The sequence below is a fragment of the Dasypus novemcinctus genome, chromosome 14 (genome assembly GCF_030445035.2).
Source record: "Dasypus novemcinctus isolate mDasNov1 chromosome 14, mDasNov1.1.hap2, whole genome shotgun sequence".
Taxonomy (NCBI): Eukaryota; Metazoa; Chordata; class Mammalia; order Cingulata; family Dasypodidae; genus Dasypus; species Dasypus novemcinctus.
The window spans coordinates 28,231,519-28,246,318 of NC_080686.1; the positions used below are offsets into that span (position 1 = coordinate 28,231,519).

General features: G+C 37.5%; 1 protein-coding gene across 4 annotated transcripts in view; it reads left to right on the forward strand.

Annotated features, from left to right (window-relative positions):
- MTFR1 (mitochondrial fission regulator 1) overlaps window positions 1–10,321 on the forward strand; it is a 95,071-nt gene extending 84,750 nt beyond the window's left edge. For all 4 annotated transcript variants that reach the window (XM_004482640.5, XM_058275577.2, XM_004482641.4 and 1 more), the window contains 4 exons: window positions 4,625–4,860; window positions 6,999–7,251; window positions 7,810–7,978; window positions 8,967–10,321. In XM_004482640.5, the coding sequence (XP_004482697.1) occupies window positions 4,625–4,860; window positions 6,999–7,251; window positions 7,810–7,978; window positions 8,967–9,035 (727 nt within the window). In that variant the 3' untranslated portion in view covers window positions 9,036–10,321. The remainder of the gene's footprint in view (window positions 1–4,624; window positions 4,861–6,998; window positions 7,252–7,809; window positions 7,979–8,966) is intronic.
- The last annotated feature ends 4,479 nt before the right edge of the window (window positions 10,322–14,800 follow it).

Consider the following 14,800-nt stretch of genomic DNA (forward strand, 5'->3'; position numbering starts at 1 on the left):
GACATTAACTGATATATATACCAATAAAATACCACATTCAAGAGAGAAATTGTATTTCCTTTGTCATTTCAACCCTTACAGCTTTTAGGAAGGCCCAACTTTTAAAATAGAAAACAATAGGAGCTTGTGATAGGATACCAAGAACAGCCCGATGTGATGAATCCCTCCTTCTTCTGGACTGTGGTCTCGGAACTGTCTGCCTGTTCCCTGCTGTGCAGCATTGCATGGATTACTTCCCTCTTTCAAACTAATGTGCGAGGCCCTTTGTCTTTATCCAGCCAATTGTTCACTTTAAAAGGATTGTTTTGTTTTGTTAACATTTTGTCCTTATGACCTCTTGCTTCTGGGAATTGCCAGCTTTCTGCCCCCTCCCTGGATTCTGTTGACAGTGAAGTATTTTATACCTTTCTAGACTATTCTCTAAAGTAAAAAAGGTGAGGGAGAGTCAATAAAAATCATCTTTGAATTTCTAGAATACTGTGGGCTAGTTTAAAAATATCTCAACTTTTGAGTTTTTATTAATTGTGAGATAACAGGAAAGGGCCCCAGAAATGTGTTACACTTAACTTCATTTCCTTTGGAATAGTAGAGCTAAAATCCCTTTGTATTTATGTGAATTGTACTTCAAGCATGGCTGCCCTTGATGCTAACATTGAAAAGATAAGTGAACTAGATAATTGTTGAGCAGTGTCACTCTGAATAGAAGCTTGTATCCTTTAGCCAGAAGGCTCTTTAGAGCCAAGATCAAACAAAGAAAGTAGAAATGTCATAAGCAGAAGTTGGTATCCAAAAAATGATTTTAAGAAATGATCACACTCTGGTTGTTTGTCTTATGCTTGGAGGATATCCATACTTGATGTTTATTTTTGTTTTTGTATTTATTTCTTAAAATATCTCTGAATTATATACAAAAACTCTAGAAAAGAGTTAGCATTTCACTTAATTTGGATTTATTTTGCCTCTGCGTTACAGCTTTTAAAAGCTGTTAAGGATGGCAAAACGGGTAGGTTCTAGGACTGAACCATTCATAGACTGTCCTGTAAACATTGTCCATATGTGGAGGGTCTGTGTGTGTGTTTTTAAAGCAGGGGGCATGCCTGAGGATTATGAAATGTTTTTCCCTCACACAAGGAAGAACATTACAGAGCAATTCTATTTATGTATTTATTTAGATAGGAGTTCTTTTGTAAATATGTGAGCTCTCCATCTTTGAGAAGACATGACCATTTCAGGGTTACTTTTCCTGTTTTAACATCAAAAATCTAGAGCTTTTACGCTTTTAGATTTTCTGAAATTATGCCGTTCTATGTTATAACTAGCAAAAGTGTTTTACATAGAGATATTTAAAATCTATAATCAAAGATGTAAATACAGTACAGACATAAAAGTACAGATGACCTGGCACACTGGTATCCAAGACAAATGAGTAATTTGTCCTTAATTTTCAGTAAATGGAAATCAAAAGTATAAAATTCTCAAGAGATACAGAAACTTAATTTTTTTTTTTAACACTGTAGTTTCTGCTCAGTATTCATTAATTTTCTCCTTTAGTTTATTTAAACAAGAAGATATTTTAAAGTAAGAGAGCTGTTCGGGCATGCCTTACAGTTTATATTTATATATATGTAAATTTTTAAAAAATATTTTAAAGCAGGTTTATTGAGATATATTCACATTCCATCTATCCAGTGCAGTTGATATTTTAATCCAGTGTGTTGTATTATCTTGTTCCAGTTTGGATATTGAAGAGTAAATGTTCATGGACTTGAAAATTATTCACTTACTAACATTTTAAAACAAATGTGTAAGCATTTAATACATTTGGATCCTATACTGCCTGGAAGAATTTTAGGTGAAAATATAATCTCTACCAAAGTGACCATTAGTTTTTGAATAAGTAGTATAACATCCGTTTTTATTCTTGTTTAATAGCATTAAAGATTCTGGAATCCAGAATTTAACTTTATTTGCTATGTATAGACTTCATGAAATCTCTGTACTCACACATAATATGTAAACAAACGGTCATCCTCACTTTTATCACGAGTTATGAGCTTTTTTTTAGGTAAGTTTTGATAAAAGCAAGTTTCAGAATTCATGGAAAATAGAAAGGCAGTAGGAGTAAAGGAGGGTCTCTGTCCACAGGTTCAGTTTCCTTTCTCTCATCTCTCAGTTCCACTTCCGTCAGTCTTCACCCCCCAGATTCCCCTCCCCTAGCACCTGTAAGTGTGGTGTACATTCTCTCTATCCTCTGAGCATTCTGTTTTTGATTGCTGTCTTCTTCTAAACTCAGTCCTAGTTACTAGCACTCTTTTTCTCCACTGCTGTTTTAAATAAGTGTGCTACTTTAATTCTGCACTTGAGATTTCTGTACTTTACCCAGGTCTGTTCTTAAAACTAGAGCTCTGTCACTGCTACTGTATTACCCACCAGCAGTTCCCCTACTGCTTGAGTATTGTTTCTTCTTTTAATCATTATTTAGTTTAGTTTTATTGACAACATAAAAAAATTTCCAAGAATATATTTGAGGAAACATATTAAATAGGAATAGCTAGACAATATTTGAATATTTGACTCTTAAGTACCCCACCTCCAAAAAATTTCATTCAGTAGATTGACTAATTTCTATCTGCTGGTAACTTAATGTATTTAACATAGAGAGCTGTACAACAGAATTATTTGGCCAGATGGATGTATTTAGCCAATTGTACGCACAAAGAGCCACGGTAATAATTTTTCAAAATTTTAATCAGTATCAGTATGGTTCCTTATAGAATCCTCATGCATTTTTTTTTCTTTTAAAATTTGCATTTACTACAGAGGAAGGGAGTGTATTTATTGGAGTAAGCAGTCGGAGATCTGACTGTGCAGTGGAGCAAGTTTCAGTACCTGTTCAAGCCCAAATTGAGGGTGAAGTACATTTTTCTGCTCTAGCCTTCCTTCTATTATTGTCTATTTGGAAGGGCCAGCCATAGAGATTATTAACTTAGGGATTTGTGAATTCTCTGAAATGATATGCAGAATTTTATGAGTGCATATATATGCTACCTTTCCTAGAAAAACCATCAGATTTTCAAAGGAATCCGTGACTACCAAAACACTTGGATACAGTTGGTCAGTGTGGATGAGAAAAAGAAGTTAGTGGTGGGTTCTTTTCTTTAAAACTCCAGACCAAGAGGGCTTTTCATTCTTTTCCTCTAGTCTTGAGTATGCCAGAGGCACCCCTGGTTAAATACATTACCATTACCTGTATAAAGTAAAATAATGATAATAGAATAGCATGGTTAAAGCTTTTTTTACCAGAAAGGGGCAGGTCTCTTTTCTATAACGTTATACTTAATTTTAAAAGCCTGTTGGTTTTTGAGTTGGGGCAAAATAGCACTTCAGTATCCTTCATAGAAGGATAGCAATATTGATAGCATGAAAAAGCTTCATATATTTCATTTCAAATATTGGCTCTTTCACATACTAGCTATATGATATTTAGCTTGTTTCTTCAGCTATAAAACAAAAGTTTCTCTCTCATCAGGCTTAGATTAAATGTGATAACAAATATCAAAATGTCCGTCCCCATGTCTGCTCAGAAGAGGTTTACATTTAGTTTTAGTTCGCTTTCTCTTTCAGTAACTTTCAAACATGGGTTTTTTCCTCTCATGCAAATAATATAGTACTGTAGGGCCTTGGGTTTTATTCCTGAGATAGTATTGTCCAGAGGTAGATGCTACAAATATATGTATGTTCATCTATCTATCCTTTCAGCACTATAGGTAGAGTCCTAAATTACCATAATACCTAAAAATAATGCAGAGAAGAGCCTAACAGTGTTTTGCTTGTTAGGTATAAGGGAAAAGTGAGACTTAAGGATACTTTCTGAAGGGAAAGAATTTGAGGTAGAAAAGGCTTTAGAGATGGGATACAATCCTGGAAAATTTAATTGTTCAAAATATAAGGAAACACTTTATATAGATATATAAATTGACAGTTTGACAGAAGTCTGGATTTTATTTTGGACTCCAAAGTACTTCCATTTGGAACCACCAGGCAGTGCACATAAAAGCTTTTGTTTTAACCCAAATGAAAATGAAATCACCTCTCTAGATATTGAATTACCATGGGTTCTGTTACAGCGTTTCTTTTTCTCCCTTCAGCTTCTGTTGTTGTATTTGGCCTGTACTGTCCCTTATGTCCTGCAGTTTGATATGTACTGTTATCATACACAGAATACACTGACCTTGATACATAGAAGGCAAGTCCCTGGGAAGGTCACATGGATTATTTTTATGTCAAATGTAACTGTAATTAGTTTGCCATTTCTTTAAAGCATTAAACGCTGCTTAATTCAGATCAAAACAGAACATGAATTTAGCAAAAATATTTTTGGAATGTTTCATGCCTGCTGAAATATTGTGAGTATTATGTAGAGGTTAAGGTTAAGAAGAATGATAGTGATAAGGTTGACAAGTTCTTTATTAATTTGAAACTTACAGAAGAGGATTTATGTAAGGTCAGTCTTACTGGTTGTTCTCAGATGTTATATTCTGATGTTCTACCAACTGCCTATGATGAAATTTCATAGGAAGCCTGTGACAGCCGACCTTTTTTTACCTTTCTGTCATCTTTGCAGGTCAGAGGTCAGGTCAAGGCAACAGCTTCAGGAGGACTTTCCTTTCTTTGAGAAGCCCCCAAGCAGGCAAACTTCCTTACCAAACCCTTCTCAAGAAGAGCCTCATCTGAGGACTACAACTCTGGCAAATGAGGAAGCACTGCAGAAGATCAGTGCTCTTGAAAATGAACTTGCCACTCTCAGAGCTCAAATTGCCAAAATTGTGACCCTGCAAGAACAGCAGAATCTCATTGCAAGTATGTAAAGTTCTACATTTGTTTATTTTTTATTTTTTAGGAGGTACCTGGGATCGAACCCAGGACCTTGTACATGGGAAGCAGGCACTCAGCCACTGATCTACAGCCGCTTCGCCAGAAATCACTTTTTTTAAAAAAACATTAATTTTTATTTATTCCTCTCCGCTTCCCCCTGTTGTCTGCTGTGTCCATTCACTGTTCTTCTGTGTCCGCTTGCATTATCCCGCAGCACCTGGAAACTGCATCTCTTTTTCGTTGCGTCGTTTTGCTGCATCAGCTCTCATGTGTGCTGGGCACACTCCTTACGCATGGGGGACCCCTATGTGGCATAGCACTCCTTGCATGCGGCAGCAGCACTGCACATGGGCCAGCTCACCACACGGGTCAGGAGGCCCTGGGGATTGAACCCTGGACCCTCTATATGGTCGATGGACACTCTTAACCATTTGAGCCACATCTGCTTCCCAGAAGTCACCTTTTAAAATATATTAATGTAGAACAACTGTCAGGATTGTTCGAAGGCCAAGTGTCAGTCCTCTGCATAGTACATTACAGAACCCATTCAAGTATAAATGTTTTCTTTTGAACAATCTTGATGCTATTAGAGAGGGTGGCTAGAACATATCTTCGGGAAACACTGAAATTCATACAGTTGAATTGCTACCAATGTGACTGCCTTCCTTTCTTATGGGGAATTTAGTTGTCTATGATAATGGCCCAATCATAATTTACATTTGATAATCCCAGCCAGTGACACAGTGAAAGGAACATTGGTTTCTGAGCTTGACATATTGGGGTTGAATGATGTTTACTCCCTGTATGTCCTGAGGCAAGTTACTTTACCATGTTAATTCTTTCCTTCTGTAAAATGGGGGTAATACTACCTAGGCTGTAGGGTTACCGTGAGATTAAATGTGGAAATTATGTAAAATGCTTCTAGCACACAGTAGCTATTTAATAGTCCTTTCTCTCCCTCTTGCTCAAAGTAGAAAGTGAATCGTTGAGGTCTTCTGTTGCTTTCATTAGGGTTGCCATTGTCACCTTAAAGAAGAAAACATAGCCTTGACCTCCTAACCCATTAACCTGTTGGCAGGTAGTGGTGGTGGTTCAGTATTAACCAGATCTGTCTAAAGTAAGGACAGTTAATGCTGCCTCTGAGTCACTTTGTGCTTCTGGAGTATAACTTCATCCAACAAGGGGATCTCATCCACTCAGATACAGCAAAGGCTGACAGAGAGGGAGAATGCACTCTCCACACTAACTGATAGGGGAGTAACAGGTGTTACTTTAATGAAATTTGCATAAGCATGTAGTTTTTAAAAACCTAAAACCATGCTTTTTCTTTTTTAACTTTAAATTCCATTTTTCTTTTGCTTTACCTCCTTTTCCTGGCTGAGTAGGAAAACTGCCATAAATAGGGAATTTTTGAGTTTACTTTTAGATGTTTTTATAATCTAAATATTTTGAATAAAACTCTTTGCATTATAACTTTTTTCCTACTACTAATATAGTTCACCCAACAGACAACAATAGTTCCACAGAAAGGTGAATTTTAGGTCCTTATTTTATAACCTCTTTAACTCTTATCTTAGTTCCTTTGTGTTTTAGAAATTAAGTCTTTTTTCCCTCCAGAAATTTGCTCAACAATAAATCTAAAACTTTCCCTTCCAGCACATTCTAGTCAATGCAAGCTTTTAATGCTTAAATAAATCTTATATGTAAATTATATTTAAAACCATAAATTTATCAAATAGTTGATTAAATAGTTATAATTGTACCAAATAATTAAACTGTTTTGAAAATAGAGGTTTTTATGCAATTCAGACTGCTTTATAATTCTGCTAAAAGTGGTTACAAACTGTGCCACAGTCAAATTTGAGCATTTGCTGTCACAAAAACACCTCTGTTAAGTAAGCCAAATGGAACTTTTCCATCTGGAGTTTTAGATTAAATGACACAGTAACTGAGATTCAGGCATCTCCAACAAAGAAACTGAAAATGCTTTTCTCCCTATACAACTGAGATTCTTTTAAAGGACACTGTTTTCCCTTATACTTATGTCCTTAACATAATTTTACCTTTACAAATGATTTGGCTATTGCCAGAAGGATCACGATTATTTTTCCTTATTTCTGTAGGTGACTTTGATTCGACCACATCTGTTACCACAGCACCACCCTCTGTCCCACCTCCACCACCGCCACCACCTCCCCTCCCTCCAGCAGGGCCCCACCAAAGTACATCTGCTATTGATCTCATTAGAGAGCGGAGAGAGAAAAAAGCCAATCCCGGAAAGACTTTGGTTAAGGAGAATCCAAAGAAACCTGACATGCCAAATATGCTAGAAATCCTTAAAGATATGAACAGTGTAAAACTTCGTTCTGTTAAAAGGTGAGATATATTTACACCTCCCCCACTTTTTTTTTTGTCTTGACGAAACAAAATACTAGGCTTAAGTTTTGTTCCATAAAATGACTACCCTGAAGAGTTCTTCAAGTTCGTAGTTTAAGAAAGATGGGTCCCAGTGACTCATACACAGCAGCAAGAGATTATTAGCAAAATAAACATTTCTAGATTTTTTGTGTTTCTTCCATCTCATTTAAATGTCAGCCTTTCGTGTGAAATCTTTCATTGGTCAGTCATTCATTCAGTAAAGATTATATTATGGACCTACTGGGCATAGCAACCGAGGAAGATGAAACCTTGATTGCCCTGAAGGAGAGCATAATCAATGCCCTTGAGATGCATTGAGTGGCTGTTATTTGGGTACTTTGTGCTCTTCTATTGAGTCTTAAATCCAGGCTTTTATCTCAATGCTTGTAATATTTATCAGTGTTTTCAGGAGTTACCTGAGAGACTGGAGAAGTGCTGTCCACTATGTAAAGGTAGATAAGGTACCTCTCTGAGGGGATGCCAGCATACTGAGGTGTGCTGTTTCTCTTCTCTAAGGTCAGAGCAAGATGTGAAGCCCAAACCAGTGGACCCTACTGACCCTGCTGCCCTCATTGCAGAGGCTCTGAAAAAGAAATTTGCTCATCGGTATCGAAGCGATAGCCAAAGTGAAGTTGAAAAAGTAATTCCAAAGTCAGCCTCACAGACCACCTCAGAAACAGTGTTGGTAAGTATGTGCTCAGATTTCCTTCCTAATACAAAATGGTAACTCTATTGCTGAGCACCTTCAGTTTGTAAGACATTCACCTGTGTCCTCTGGGAGATTGAAAAGGATGTGATACAGGATGATATCCCTACCTACAAATAGATTGCAGCTAGCTAGAAAAAGAATGACATCTTTGTTTAGCATTTAGATGTTTTCCCCTCCTAATTATAATTGTTCATGTGGAACTTACAAAAGCACATAAAGCCTAAAGTTAACCCCTGATCATTCTACCTAGTAATCTTCCAGTGTTAAGTTTTTCAGATTTGTCATGTAGTGTAACCATAATGAAGGGAACTGTATGTAACATGCAACTGTATGTAAGCATAATGAAGGGAAATTCATTTGGTAAAATTTGTATCTTAAGGCAAAATATACATGTTGTGTCATAGAAATTTTCAAAGCAAAGAAAGGTGATTTTCTTGTAGTATACCCTGCAACAGTTTTCTCAAGAGGGCGAAGTTTGACCTGGACCTTGAAGTGTATGTGCCATTTCATAGGTAGAGCTTTAGCAGATTTTTGAAACTCTCAAATATTAGTGTATATATTCCCTTTATTCAGGTTACTATCATGGAGGGGTTATGTGCTTATCTATTTGAGAGAGGCAGCTATCAGAAAATTCTAGCCCCTTTAAAATTGTTTAGAGATTGAAAAAGGAAGAAACCTTGTATTTCCTTCTACTCGAAGTAAAATTGGGCTAACTTAGGGATATTGCTAAGATGATTATAGTTTTTCTTTTCTAGTTAGTAATTTGGCCATCTCTTTATCTTTCATTCTGTTGATAATATGAATTCATAAGGTTTCGATATGATCAGTAGCTGCTTGATCTTTCAAGCAGAATAGTCCAGCCCTCTGATCCAGGATGGGGGGGGGGGGGCGGGGTGCAGTGCATTATATTCCTGTTATGTAAATCAACATCTTTATTCATATTCTTTCTTTCTTTCTTTTCTAGTTTGGGCCTCACATGTTGAAATCTACAGGAAAAATGAAGTCTTTAATTGACAATGTTTCAGATTTCTAAATAGACAATGAGTTGAGAAAGATTATCCTGGTTCATCTGTTGGTTTTTAGGGCTTAAGTCTGGCCAGTAGAAATCAACTCTACTGAGTAAATATCCGACTATTCAGTGGCCTTCTTTTACAACTACTTAGAGGATTAAGCAATAACAAAAGCACGAAGTTAATGAGCTATCCAGTATTCTGATATTTTTTATGAACAGCTAGGATGATTTTCAGGTTTCCAGTCAGGAAAAAAATTTTATAGACTTGAGAACTCAGGATATTTGTGGATGTTACTGTGGGTTTTTTAATCCCTAAACACTAATTTACCTGTACAAATGTTTTATATGCATATACTTGGATATAAAACAGTTTATATAAAAATCAGTAATGATAGCAGTGAGGGTACTGTTGTCCTCATTCATTTTCAACGCTAATTTAACTACACAAGGACGGAACAGCTGGTATGACATAAAGTTGATACAGTGAAATATTTGAAGTTGGACACTTCTTGCCTTGAACAGAACTTCTATCTTACATCTCTCTCACATTTTGTGGAGGAGGGGTTTGAGCAAGAACAGAATGATGCTCAATTAAATTCCAGAAAACTTTTAAAGGGAAGTAGAGAACCATGGAGGCTGTTTTCACCTCAGTGCCACCCAGTGCTGAGGAAGAAAATGTAGTTGTTGTCAAGTAGTGAGGAATCAAATTATTCAATTAAATCCCTTTCAAAATAAAAACCAAAATGTACCATCGTTTTTCCCATTTAATAAATGGCATGGTAAAACGACCTGTTTGCTAATTTAACAATATTTCTGGAAATATCGGCATAATAGAGTGTTAAATTTTAATATTGGTTAAAATATTAGCTTTATAATGAAACATTATTGAATAGGTGAGAGTTTCCTATAAATTATTTATCATTGGTCAGAATGCTGTTGTGTTAAATTACATTGTACAACATAACCTTAGGTGCTCTTGGAAAGTGGAGAGCTAGCTGCCTTTCTTATGTTTTATTGAAAATATGTATAGTGTTCTAAATATTAAAAATTAGTTAAGGTAATTACATGGATTGTTTATTCAGCTTAAATGTGAACTGTGCTTTGTTTTATACATTATTGATAATTGTAATTGTTTTACTTTTAGTTTTAAAATTCTGCCTTTAAGTAGAAACTCAAAGTTCACCTGTCATATACATATTTTGGCCTCCTAAGAAATTCATATTTGTATCAGTACTGAATTTTGGCTAATATGCCAACATAAGAAAGTTACCGTTCTGAAATAAAGCACATTGTTTTATTTTCCTGGACCATGGTACCGTGTGTGTGTGTGTGTGTGTGTGTGTGTGTGTGTGTGCGTACTTTTTTTTTTTAACAATAGGTAAGACTCAATTACATTCCAAGTGTAGCTTCTTTGGAATACTTTGTTTTCTACATTTTTCAAGTAGAAATACATTCCTTAAAATAAGCTATCAGAAGGGACACTAGATAGTTATTTGAATAAATGGTTTCAGTATTAAAAGATAGGGGCAGCCACTTGGTATGAGTTTCTTCTGCCAGGGCCCAATGCTTCTCAGGCCCATTATCCACTTCTGGTATTGCTCAACTCCTCTCCACCACTCAATTTTTGGTTCTTCCAACCAATACAATACCTAACGCAAAAGATTTTAAAAATAATCAGGCTCTGTTTCACAGCTGAAGCTTAGAGAGGTAACTCCATATGTTTTGTCTGCTGTGAATTCTGACTAGTGCTGGCACCTTCACTATATATATATAGTTAGAAGTTATTTATTGAGTGCTTTCTATGTGCCAGGCAATCTCAAGAGTTTAGGAAAAAGCAGTGCTCATTGCTAATGAGAAATATCTGGCACAACCCAACCATGGTATTTTCTTTTTTTCCTTAGGATACACAATCAGAACTCCTCTATAAAAGGTACCTAAAGAGTTAGGCTATACTCCTAAATAGTGATGCAGTGTTAGCTGTTTATGGTTTCTTTGTGTGTTTTACATCCCAGTGGTTACAAAAGAACCTCCTGGTCAGAGCCAAGACAAGGTCAGGGTATTGTGTAGTTTCTGGAAGAATATCTGACCCACTTCCTACTCCTAAGAGAGTGGTTCTTAACCTTGGTCTGTTACTGAGTGACCCTCCTATGTCTACATGTGTCTTTTCAGAGAGAGGGTCTTGGCTTTCATCAGATTCTCAAAAGGGTCTGTGACCCCCAAATTAATGACCACTGAACTACATATTGGTTCATTTATTCCACAGATGTTTACTCAGCCTCTAAGTGCCCAAAATTCAAAGAAGAATAAGACAAGTTCCTAATCTCAAGGCATATACAAGGAGATTAATTGGGTTCTGGCTCTACTCAATGCAGAGGGCTCCAGGGCAAATAAATCATTTCTGGGACTTACCCATGGTTGATAGAACCAAAGTTCTATCCAAAGAACCCAAAAATTATTTTAACATGAAAGTGCATATCAGTATTTAGCACTGTAAAATAAACTTTTTCCGAAATGGAAATGCAGCTTTCTAAAAACAGGTAATACTAATAAGCCAGGAAACTTTGTTAGAAAGAGAGCCAATTAGTGTGGATTTTCCAAACAACTCTTGAGCTTGTGTTAATCAGAAAGAGCAGATTTAAATGTTCATGAACCTGGCCTATTCTAAAGAATGCTGCTTGACTGAAGGAAAATGAAACAAACCATCCAAGCAAAACGATTGCAGTAGTCTCTTTAATGAAGAAAAACCAATTAAAACCAAAGGAACAAGCATGATTCAGGAACTGGTGATAAAAGAGTCTGCCTTAATAACTACCAGTGACCTAATAAGAAGTATAGGTTAATATAAGGGGATTTTACATGAGGTAAAAGTAGGCATGGAGTACATATTTGTTTGGATTGGGAAACATACTTTGTACCTCTGCCGTCCAGTTAACACTGTGGCCATCTCGGCCCACCACTTGAGGGCAGGGACTAGGTGCTAAATAGGTGCTAGGTTGCTACCACTTAGTAGGTGCTTAATCAGAAAAGGCGTGATAAATGACTGTGCTGTAGGAGCTTTACTGCCACCTAGAGTCAGACTGAGGTCCACTGCAGTGCCAGGTAGAAAAATACATGACATCAAGTTTAATATATTTTTAAGGAATTTTTTGAGAATCAAAGGATTAACCTAATAAGAATGTACAAAGTAAATTCTTTTTTGTAGACTATACAAAGTATTTTTTACATAAAGTATCCAAGTCAGAGAGTACTGACCTTGGAGTTATACATTACCTTTGCATGTGATCCTGGGCAATTCACAACTCTGCTTTTAAAATGAGAATAACATTCAGCTCAAAAATTGTTGAGGAGTAAATGAAATAATTTTGAACACATTCTATAAACACTAGAGTGCTAAAATTTATCTTTATTACTGTCACATCATTTGTCACATCAGGGCACCACCATTTCTAGTAGAATGATTTCTTCTACGACTCTCCCGTAAAAGGTATTATTTTCTGTACCTACTTGCACAGGCTTGGGGTGGGAGTGGTAAGTCTTTAGTGCTGGTTGTCTCCCCAGTCACAGACTTCTCTGAATAAGGCCTGTAGATCTTAATCTATTAAGAATTCCTATGGGAGGCTGATCCTTGAAGGTCAAGATACTAGAGGAGACAAGTGTGTGTGTCAGTGGTGACAGAGGAAGATGCAAATTAACAACTGCCAGAAACAACTACTTTGGGAAAGGCATCATTGTGGCAACTTCTCCAAAGATAAATGTTCTCTTTTTGGTTAGAATCTAGCAGCTAGAAGTTTAAACTTTCAGGGTTTAACCCAAGAAAGTTAACTCTGGGAGGGAGTGGAGGTGGCTCAAGTAGTTGAGTGCCCGCCTCCTACATGGGAGGCCCCAAGGTCAGTTCCTGGTGCCTCCTAAAGGGAAAAAAAAATGAGCAGACATGGAGCAAACACAAATAAGCAGGGAGCAGATGTGGCTTAAGCAGTTGAGTGTCCACCTCCCACATGGGAGTTCCTGAGTTGTGTTTTTACTAAAGAAAAAATAGAAAATGAGCAAAAACAACAAGCAGAACAGACGAGGGAGCCATCTTGAGGGAGGGGCGAGTTATCTCTAGGAGTTCCAGGCAGAATGAGATACTTCATTTTATGACAGAACATCGTTATGCTGTATTTCTCATGAGCCTTTAGCCATTCCTGAGATCTCATTCCGCTATCCTCTCTCCCCTAAAGATGATTCAACATCTTTTCTTCTGAGCTACAACTATTGAACCTATTTCTAAGGAGGCTCCTTAGTCCAAGAGTAGCCAGACTCTCCTATAAGTCTTCTAAGTATGGTGGCTCTTCATTGGCATTAGTGCTATTACTTGAGAACACGCAGGATAATAAAAATAGCATAAGTGATATAGAAAGATTGCGGAGTAAGATGTGCTGGTATGTGCTCCCTCCCCCCCGAAACGTTTAAAAAAAAAAAAAAAAAAAAAAAAAGACTTTCTCAAAACTCTGAAAGGTAATCAAGACCAGAGAACAGGGAAGCAGATGTAGCTCAAGTGATTGGGTTCCCACACCACGAGAGGTCCCTGGTTCTGTTCCCGGTGCCTCCTAAAGAAGACAGGGAGCTGGCACAAGAGGCAGGCACAGCAAGCTGACGAAAAAAATCATAATGAGAGCACAACAAAGTAGGGAATGGAGGTGGCTCAAGCGATTAGGCACCTTCCTCCTATATTGGAGGTGCCAGGTTTGGTTCCCGGTGCCTCTTAAAAAAAAAAAAAAAAGACAAACAGACCCAGCAAGTGTAACAAGAGGGTGGGGAGAAATAAAATCTTTAAAATAAAAAAACTAAGAAAAACTGAATAAACACTGCTGAATTGAAGGAACTAAAAAAAACTAAAAAAGGTAGAGGGAGAGGACAAATTTACCAGTCTAGCACTCCCACCCCACCCAGCTTGGATCTGCGTAAGAGTTTGGGTGACTCAGCAAGGCTGGCACAGTGTGGGTCCCAGAGGACCCCCAGTCCATGGCATAGCTGTTCAGCTCACAGACATTCAAATGCAGGTCCATGAGGCCTCACCCATCCATGGCAGCTGTTTGGGGGGCTCACTTGCTTTTCCAGTGTAGGTCCCTGGGGCCTGGCTCCTTGTGCACCCAGCAACCTCAGCTGGCTCCATGGAAGACAGACTCAGGGTGAGGGTCTGATTCTCTAACCTGGAAGTTACCCAGGGTAGAAAAGTAGTGTGGTAAAGAACTGAGCTAAGCTGCAGAGCCAAAAAGTAGACCTAGTGCTAAAAGCTAGAATGAAAAGGCAGACAAGACCAGAATGCAGTAGTGGAGCAGAGATGATCACCTGCCAGGGAGGAATTTTATAATCCCCACAAAAATTTCTATATTAGAGTAATATAGCCATGAGGTGATTTCTCTTTCAACTAGTTACCCTAGCCAATATGTCTATTTCTAATCCCAAAAAGATGATGATATAGGAAGAAGCAGAAGAAAAAGAAATGTTTTCTTCCCCCCTTTTTATTCTTTTAGGACCAGAGGGGGTGGGAGAGGGGGACACATGGGTGGCACATGGCCTTTCTGAATCAAGAGGCCATCACTATCACTGTTATTGCAACTATTTCTCAGTCAGCTGATCGTTCCCCCCCTCTTTAAAACATTTCTGTTCAACACTGGGTCAGGGTAGCATCTGAAGACCTCTGACAGAATCAAAGGTGCCAAGTGAACTGGCCCTGCATTCCTTTGTCTCCTTTCTCATCTCTCCTCACCCCCAACTCCTGTGTTCCAGCCTCCCTGAACTTC